The sequence below is a fragment of the Amphiura filiformis genome, unplaced genomic scaffold, assembly GCF_039555335.1.
Source record: "Amphiura filiformis unplaced genomic scaffold, Afil_fr2py scaffold_232, whole genome shotgun sequence".
Lineage (NCBI taxonomy): Eukaryota > Metazoa > Echinodermata > Ophiuroidea > Amphilepidida > Amphiuridae > Amphiura > Amphiura filiformis.
This window is the reverse complement of record NW_027305696.1, coordinates 46078-55861: the sequence shown is the minus strand read 5'-3', so window position 1 is coordinate 55861 and position 9784 is coordinate 46078. Positions and strand designations below refer to the sequence as shown.

Sequence of the window (9784 nt, the reverse complement as noted above, 5' to 3'; positions counted from 1 at the left end):
GAATAAACAACTTTTAGAGAAAATCGGGTTTGAAAAAATGTCAATTGAAAACCGGGTAGTGTAAATCAGACATTCATTATATTTTGTACTTATTTTCAATTTCTGTAGTTAAATAAATAGATTTTATCTTTATATACCGGTAACTATATAGACATATTAAAACTGGCAAATTGAAAACTATTAGTACAAGCTAGTACGTCAGTATGGAAAACACGCAAAACCCAATACCTAATTGTACGCCACTTCGGTCGCTGTGCTATCCATATGGCGTTACTTTACGTCGGTTTCATTCCATAGTGGCGTTAGGTGACCTTACACTAACTACTATGGAATGAAGCGAGTTGATACGCCAGTATGACGTTCAATGTTTTTCATATTGCTGATATCATCTTAGTAACCATACGCCAAATATAATTAATTAGCTAATTTTGGCCACTGAGACTTGAAAGAGAGAGAACATCATTAAAACAATATATGCCATTTCTTTAATAATCAAAATCACCTTATGCCATTATGGAATGAAGCTGAAGAATTATCACCTTGCAATAAAGAATGTTAGGCCATGGGTTTTAAACTCGACACCTACAAAATGGGGTGACGTTGCATATTTCCAAATAGTGTTCTGCTCAATTCAGGGTGGCGAGTTTAAAACACGTGACTCCTGCAGAAGTCTGACACTGACAAAAATGCTCCTGTAAAAAGCTGGTATAAAATTGTTTGTCAATTGCATTCTAGACAGAATAAACGATTCCTATGATTAACATGACAAATAATTATTTGAGACCAGTTTCGTTGAAATTAAAGATAGACCCAATCAAATTCTGAATAAGAATAGCCCCTGTCAGAATTTTTGAACAGGACACATGAATAAATTTGTCCTAGCTGATGTACCGTATTTGTTCTATTAACCGCCCATGCCCCTATTAGCGCTCACCCAGCGACTTTACTGCACGGGATCCTCCATCATCATGTGCAGGAACCAACTACACATGATCCCCCACTATTTGCAGGAAACACTCTAGTATTTTTATTTCAAAAAAAAAAAATGATTCCCAATCATTATGTTCAGGAAGCAACTGCACATCAAACATGGAAAATCAATATTTTTGGCTGAGCCATTGTTTATGTTTGCAATTATGTAAACAATGTCAAAAATAAGCGGCCACCCAAAATGACTTCGTTAAGCAACCTGGGCAGTTAATGGAATGAATACAGTACTGTGAAGTCATCATTCTGTGAAACTATATGGTAAACATTTCATTTGAATGAACACAGCTGCCAACATCTGTATGCGATCCATTAAATAAAAGCGCAGTGATTTATAGTGTGCTATGCATACGCACATGCCTAGACATTGATCCACAAGCCTCAGCACACTTAAGAGGTTGTCGCTGACCACTACGGCCATTCCATAAACCATTTAACAACAACTCAGGGACTTTGCAGCTTCAGCTCCCCGAGTTTCGTACTGGTTACAACGGGACAATTAGCAGTAAGTTCATTGTTCAGGGGAATTTCAAGCTAACTTTTCCATGAGAGCGTACTAAACCACCGCCAGGGTTCGAACCCGCAACCTCTCGCACCATAGTCGAACGCCTTATTGATTGAGCTAATTAAATACAAAATATGGGCGGGCGGAAATACTGACCGAACTAGATCAAATCAAATAAAAAGATATTATTGGAAATACCAGCCAATCTGAGTGAATTGGGTTCACTTCTGTAGACGTGTACCACATGTACATCAATACAAAAACAATATCAGTAGATGGGCCACATAGTGGATTTGTGGTTTTTCGTGCAACATATTTGGACAAACCTAATAGTGTTAATATTTATCTATACACTCTGATCGTTTAATATACCAGGCTCGCCAGCTGTCATTTATAAAATGTGATGTAAGCCAAGTTTTTGTAATTGATTTTAGAAATACCCCCGTTCGTTAACGAGTGAAATGAGCAGCGATAGTTTTCAGAAATAGAGACGCCCCTCGAATAACAAGCGTACAAGTGGTGGAGTTGGAGTTGAGCATAGGTATTTGTTCCTCGAGTTGAGTGTCATAATGACATTGGCAACAGACTGGGCACGAGGCTAGTGCTAGATTGATATCAAAATGGTACTACAATTTCAGGTTAGTAATAGGTATAAATGGTTGCCATGGTAACTGTCACACATACAACCACCCTCAAATTGAAGTGCCAGTTGATAAGAATAATATAAAGTTTTATGATGAAAAATGCCTAAAAAGAGATTCTTTTTATGCTGACTTTTGAAAATCACGACCCAAATATCAGAGTGTGTAGATAAATTTAACACTACTTTGTCTAAAAATGTTGCACAAAAATCTGAACTGAAGCAGATTGACAGATATGGCTTCATTACTAAAATAAGCATGATTAGTGAAAATACCTTTTTATAATAGAACTTTTTTCAGTCTCTCAAAATTCAAAAAAGTTTTTTGTAGAAAGTTTTAAGCCCGAATTTATACATAATATTATCAATAGCTATTAATCAATATGTAAAATCAAATAAAATTGTCAAAACTTACAATCGAGTTGATGTATTGTTATTCTTATTCTAGCGCACAGAAAAGGATCATATACGTGATGAAGATAACATGTCCCCTCGTCCCTGTTTATAGTGTTCAGAGCTCTCTTCCTAATCAAGATCGATTCTCGAATATGGCAGGCTCATTTCATTCCTTCTCAAGGACTTGGGGATCTTTCCAACTGATAACTTGATTAACATGATTATAATATATACAAACACAATGACAAGAAACAAAATTGATAACATGATTCTGTTGAACGGCATGGTACGTAATCCTTGATTTGGATTATGCACTGACCCGTTGTTTTCTTTGGAGAGTAAAGTCCTTTTATTTGGGCTACTTTGTCTTATTTCAAAGCGATCCCCACATTATCTTAATCACATATATACAATCCTCTTCTGGGTGCTAGTGCACCCTCTATTGGTGACAGAAGTTGGATTGATAAACATCACTCTGAAGATGGACATCGTCCAAGATTGTTGAAAATGTCAGGTCAGTAAATAATTGTTGATTTTGACCAGTGGCGTAATCTTACATAATAATATGCATAAATGACCTAAATCAAATGGTATATACTGTTCACACAGGGTGAGGGAGAGACATCACCAATCTACCAAAAAGTCCTTTGTAAAATATATATTTCTGGACAAATTCACATAGTTATCACCCACTTAAAGCCATAATGTATGATTTTGTTATTGAGGTACGTACAAAAAAAAAAAAAAAGCACTTAGAACCTTAACTGTGGAGCTCAATGGGTGAATTGGAGAATACAACCGAGGATCACCAGTTTTATTATCTTAAAACTTCTAAAAAATTTACTGTAATTAAAGCACTTCAGGCTAGGTATTTTAGTACACTGTTGGGCATTACAAATTACAATCATGCAAAAAGTTGAAATTTTATTTAAGAAAAATTGAAGGCAACTCTCATGACCACCATGGAGCAAATCACATATTTGGGCTTTAAGGTTCACTTTTGACATGCAAGTTATTACTTTTTTTTCTGAAAAAGGTCCACATTTTGGAAGTCCCCTGGTTATTTGCCAGTGTTCACAGTGTTCACAGTGCATTGGCTTCTTCTCCCCACTTCCATTGGAGATTTAAAATACACAGATATGGGTTCACCAGGTTAATGATGTGGGCATGGATGATGTATATGGGGATCAATGGCATGATGCACCTCATTTGAGGCTGTAGATTTGGATTGTGGTACAATTAGCAAGCACCAGTGAGCCATCAGGTGTCATGGACAAATTACGTGGATAGTACAATCCCTTGGCTATGCATTGTAGGAATGTACCTGTGGGGCTGTATGCATGAATGTGACCTGTGTACACTACATCTAATACCATCATTGCAACATATATATTATCCTCATCATCACACACTATCCCACGTGGCCATACTTTCCTACCTGTCACATCCTCATCTATCTTGGGTGTGAAGCTGAACACCTCATTACCTGAGTTATCTATTGCTACTACCCTACGTCTGTACATTGAACCTGATGGACGGGAATGAATCAGGATTTGATTCTTACTATTGACAACCATTCTTGGATTATACCCAATTGAGCATTTGATCTTCTTGACCACCCTACCATCAGGATATGTATGAATTGTTATGCTATCTCTTTTCCTATCACCCACCAACACATTCCCTTCCCTATCTATGGCAATACACTCTAGTCTAACATCTGTGTTTTCATCTTCACCTTTGGTTAAGGTTTTGAAGCAGTGAAGATACTTGCCTTGCTTATCGAACACATGTATGAATTTGGATTCATCCCCTACTACTAAGATGTCTCCTTGTGGTGATACACAAATATCAATAACACATATCGGTTTGTTAGAGTCTTGTTCCGTTGGTGTAAATGACATCTTGTACTTGCCATCACTATCATGAATGTCGATCTTCTTGTTCCGGTAGCCATAGGTTACTAGATCTCCATTATGAGGACTGCAGGCAATACATTCAGCACACTGAGGGGGTTTGATTTCTCTCTCTAGTGACCAGGTACACAAGGCTATGTAAGATATAAATGGTAAACATAATAGTGTAGGTGGCATTCAAATATGATAATTGCATATTTTATTGGGAAACAATAGTTACAATCTTATTTCGTCACTATTCTTTGGATATTAATAAATGACAATGACAATACATGTGGCAATGGAGGGATTGTTTTAATCAACATTTCAAAGATTTGATTGAAATATGCAAAAAGAAACATTTATTCATGTTCACCATTACTTTAAAATGAATAACTGACAATGAAACATAATTTGTCGATGGATTGGGTAGTATTAAAGGCAGTTGGTGTTAACATGGAAAATAAAGCACCAAATTGGCTTATTCACAAAAGAGCTGCTTCTTCAACATTTACATCAATAAAACTGTTATTACCCCATCTTGTTTGATTAAGAATAATAATGTCCTAAGTTTGCTAGGCCACCCCCTACACACACATTAAACTTTACCGAGCCTTTTAAGGGGTATAGTCCATACAAGATTTTGTCACAAGAAAATTCTCAAAATAAAATTTTGATATTAATCCGCGATGTTATAAGGCCCGCCGATTACGAGCTGATCGAAGTATAGGTTACAATTAAATAGTTTGACTCAATACAAAGTTCTTCAAAAATTAAAAAGTGGTTAAGCCAACAAACAAAATGAGACATTTTACATGAATCTGTAATTTCAAATTGAATTGAATTTGAACTTTGTTAATACTGCCGTTTCTCGTTGTTTTGCATAGCAAAAATACTTAGTAGGCCTACCTATGACATTTTTTGATGACTTATCCTTCACTCTTATGCAAATGTTAATTTTTTACACCTTCACTGCAGCTATGGGATCACTGAATAGGCCTTTAATTATGGACTTAAATATTAGTGGACCCCGTTATATATCATATTTAGAATAATATTACTCAAATATCCCATTTTAGGCATGTAACTGAGTTCGATCCACTTATCATTCTCGTATTAAGTTATGAATCATTTGCATGCGAAGTAAGTCAGATGTGACCTTTTATACAAACATTGCCTTCATGTGATATTAATTTTTTTACCTTAATATACTATTGAAATAATTTCATTGTAATCAGTAAAATAAGAAACTTCTTTATGATAAATATGTTATATGATACTACATGTAGTTAATAAGATTTTTAAAAAGGTCGTTTGATATCACCCATTTTATAAAATATTTTTCTAAAAATATAGACCTAGCTTTATTTATATAATATTTAGACCTATAGCCTATATTGTTTTTTACGTATTATTGATTTCCTCTTGCCCAACCTTTACCAAAATTGTATTACATTACATTACGAAGTTACACTTTATCAAATTAATAGGTAACCAAATATCCTACTTCAAAGGTCCGCCTGCCGTTACCAGTATATTTTGACATCTTATGGTATTATATTAACAGATCGTTGAAACGACTAGCAGAGTAGATATTTTTATAACTTGGATGCAGGGACGTAGCTGAGGGGTATGGAAGCACTTGCCCATGGCAGAGATGCCAACTCTCCCTATTTTAGAGGGAGGCTCCCAATTTTTGTAAACATTTTTGTCCATTTTGACACCCAAATTTCCTCCCTATTTCTGGCAAGTTTTGTGCCATTGAAGTTACATGCAATTTTGAAAACATCCCTATTTTTTGTGTGAATCCTCCCTATTTTCTGGATGTTAAATGTTGGCATCTCTGCTATGGTGCCGTGTTGGAGGTGGTATGGAATATACATTGATTCGGCATCCACTCGTAAGAGTCATTATTGGCGTGGGCTCTGTCATGTCCGTGCGAATTTAAACAAAAATTAGTCACTATTAAAGACGGTTATAATGTTAAAATTCACCTTGATTATGTCCAAATTAGTAATATTAGTGCTACAACAGCTTTTTATCCAGGTTTAGTCATTATAGAGTCGTGGGACAGATTAGCTATTTTTGAGATAAAAATTTGACACAAAAAAACCCCCAAGAAAAACAGCAGTATTGACAAAGTTAAAGCCCTATTCAAACACATGTATATCTATAATTTTACTGAAGTTTAGAAATTACAGATTCAAGTTCTACTAAAATGTCTTATTTTGTGTTCAATACACTATAGGCTATGTTAGCACATCTATCACACTAACAAAAGGTGTCAAAATCTGAATTTTTGATGATTTTTTTATGATCCTCCGGATGAGCAAATTACGGAATAGGGGTGACACATGAAATATGTATTTTATATATTTTTTTATAGAATACCTTGCACTATTGATCCAATAGTAGGTCGTTGTTTGGGATCATAATTCCAGCACTGCTGCATGATATCTGCAAGATCTCTTGGGCAATATTCTGGTACTGTAGGCTTCAATCTACCACTTCCCACTTCAAAAACGACAACTTGCCACTCAATCCCTTCAAAAGGCTCCTTTCTTGTGCAGATCTCCAAACCAAGCATTCCATATGCGTAGATATCAGCTGGCTTTGAGTATACAGCTCTTCCGTGTTCATTCCCTCTGTGAATTTCTGGTGCCATATATCGATTGGTTCCTTTTTGGCTGGATGTTGTCTGGGAGTGGTGTATTTTGCGGGCAAGTCCAAAATCGGTAATCTTTAACAGATTGTCTTCAAAAAGAATACAATTAGACCCCTTAATGTCCCTGTGCAGAAAGTCATGTCTGTGGAGGTACTGGATGGCTAGGGCTGATTCCTTGATCCATTTTCTCTTCAACTCATTAGTCAGAGGCTTAGAAGGATCAGGTAGATAATCATGCAGTGAACCATTTGGGGCATACTCCATCAAAATAACATGAATTGGCCCTGCTTCTGAAAACCCAACTAATTTGACAATGTTATTGTGGTGAAGTTGACTCATGACTTGAATTTCTCTTTCTTCTAGCTTAAAAATAGATTTGGCAGCAGCTTGTTTGTATCCATTAAACTGATTACTGAAAATTCCACTGAATGTTACACGGTGGACGGACCCAAATGCTCCTTCCCCAAGTTTCTCATGGAATTTTATGTTTTTGAATTCAATTGTGTCTATTGGAAAGGCAGTGGCCATGGTAGTATATTATGATCTGAAAGAAAAGCAATAGCAGATTTTTTTTTATAATCAAAGAGCACAGCTGATGTACGTGATGTAAGCCATTTAAGATCATTTGTTAAGACTGACCGAGTTTGAATGATTATGGTCAGCCTGGTCACTGACCTCTGTAGATGCCAGTGAGCCTAGTACGTCATCTGCTTTAGACTACCTTCACCAGCACCTCCGTGGTCCATACTGCGCTAGTACTGTGTTATGTTCCGTAACCCTAATTAAGTGTTGACAAATGAGGGCAACAGTAATTTTTGTTCTGCACATATAAAATCCGAGTTTTTGTCAGTTTTTGATTTCAAAACGCATGGTTGTTTTTCAATACGCACCCTTACGACTATCATGTTCTTTCAACACATATATTCAAGTGCAAGCCTTACAATTGGTTTCTTTAGAAACCAAAAATGACGGGAGGTATTCATCATTTTCTACACCGGTATCCAAAGATATATCGTCTGAATATCAAATCGTGCACAGGAACCGGATGGTGATATCCCAGAGTTGAACTCCAGGCACAATGGAGTATTTCTGACTGAATGCACATTCACAGAAGAATATGTTAAAGAGCAGATGCAGAAACTCAAGCCGGGTAAATCACCGGGGCTAGATGGTATTAACCCGCATGTATTGAACAGGTGTGCTGAGGAAATGGCCAAACCCTTGTATATTATATACAGGAAGTCACTTGAGGAAGGGAAATTACCCGATGATTGGAAATCAGCCAGAGTAGTGCCGGTATACAAAAAAGGATCCAAGAAAGCCCCTGGTAACTACAGACCGGTCAGTCTCACCTCCATACCATGCAAGATGATGGAAGCCTTAGTTAGAAAGGACCTTCTGCACCATGTAGAGGAGCTGAACCAAAATCACAGAGGACCAGCATGGGTTTATCAAGGGAAAGTCATGCCTCACAAATCTTCTTGTAACCCTAGAGGACATCACAGGTATGTTGGATGAAGGAGGAGGAGTGGATATAATATATCTTGATTACTCCAAGGCCTTTGATTCAGTACCCCACCAGAGGTTGTTATCTAAGCTGCGAGCCTATGGAGTAGATAGTAAAGTGTTGAAATGGATCCATGAGTTCCTGATTGGAAGGAAGCAGAAAGTAGCAGTAGGGAAGCTTGGAAGCGAGAAGATACCCCATGATAGTGAGGAGAAAGACCTGGGAGTATTAATCACAGAAGATGGGAAGGCAAGTAAGCAGTGTGCTGCAGCAACCAACAAAGCAATGGCCAAGCTAAGAATAATCAAGAGGAGCTTTAAGTATTTCAACAAGGAGAGCTTTAGTCTGCTCTACAAGACGTACATCCGCCCCCACCTAGAGTATTGCGTTCAAGCCTGGTGCCCAAACTACAGGAAGGATATAGACATGATTGAGAAAGTACAGCGGAGGGCAACAAAGCTGATTCCAAGTCTGAGATCCAAAGAATACACCCAAAGGCTGAAAGAGTTGAAGTTGTACAGTCTAGAATGGAGACGATTGAGAGGTGACCTGATTGAGACTTTCAAAATCTTAAACGGTCAGGAGGGCATTCAGGAGCAGACTATGTTCACAAGAGACGAAAATCATCTGCGGGGACACAGTGACAAGCTGTTTAAACCAGCACTGAAGAAAGGGCTGAACTTGAACTGTAGGAGCAAGTTCTTCTCCATAAGAGTTGTCAACCACTGGAACAGTCTCCCAGGAAATGTTGTGATGGCAAAATATGTACATGAATTCAAGAATAATATTGGCAGCACGAATTTGGATATGGGGTCATAAAGGCTAATTAACCTAACTATTGCCCATCAACTTAAGTGTAAGTGTAAGTGTAGATACACGTGTATTGATTTAGTTTCCCTGCCTGTATAATTTACCAGGGGTTGTCGCTGGGTGATGATATGTTATACATCGAGTACTACGTCGAATGCTTTGAGTCTTTAGCGGACCTTACATTGATGTAACTTGATGGGTGTGGCAAGGCTAGAAGTTCTTGACCTGATTCGAACTGGGAAAACTTGAATTAGAACTTGGTAGTTAGCAGTGACGGCGCTGGGGGGCAAGGGGGAATTTTCCCCAAAATATTTTTCTTGCCCCCCCCCTCCGTTTTGAGGCAAACCCCCAAAATTACGTACATTTTCACTTTTTGCGG

The 9784-nt window shown here is 37.4% G+C and overlaps 3 protein-coding genes across 3 annotated transcripts; 1 reads left to right on the top strand and 2 right to left on the bottom strand.

Annotated features, from left to right (window-relative positions):
* Positions 1-3733: 3733 nt before the first annotated feature.
* On the bottom strand, positions 3734-4667 carry LOC140145357 (uncharacterized). The gene has a single exon (XM_072167107.1). It carries the CDS (start codon positions 4619-4621, stop codon positions 3734-3736), a length of 888 nt encoding a protein of 295 aa, XP_072023208.1. The 5' UTR covers positions 4622-4667.
* Positions 4668-6803: 2136 nt separating this feature from the next.
* On the bottom strand, positions 6804-7616 carry LOC140145356 (mitogen-activated protein kinase kinase kinase 20-like). Its single transcript, XM_072167106.1, has one exon. The coding sequence runs from the start codon at positions 7614-7616 to the stop codon at positions 6804-6806; it is 813 nt and encodes a 270-aa protein (XP_072023207.1).
* Positions 7617-7771: 155 nt separating this feature from the next.
* On the top strand, positions 7772-9414 carry LOC140145354 (uncharacterized). Its single transcript, XM_072167105.1, has 3 exons — positions 7772-7786; positions 8127-8415; positions 8582-9414. Exons 1-3 carry the CDS (start codon positions 7772-7774, stop codon positions 9412-9414), a joined length of 1137 nt encoding a protein of 378 aa, XP_072023206.1.
* The last annotated feature ends 370 nt before the right edge of the window (positions 9415-9784 follow it).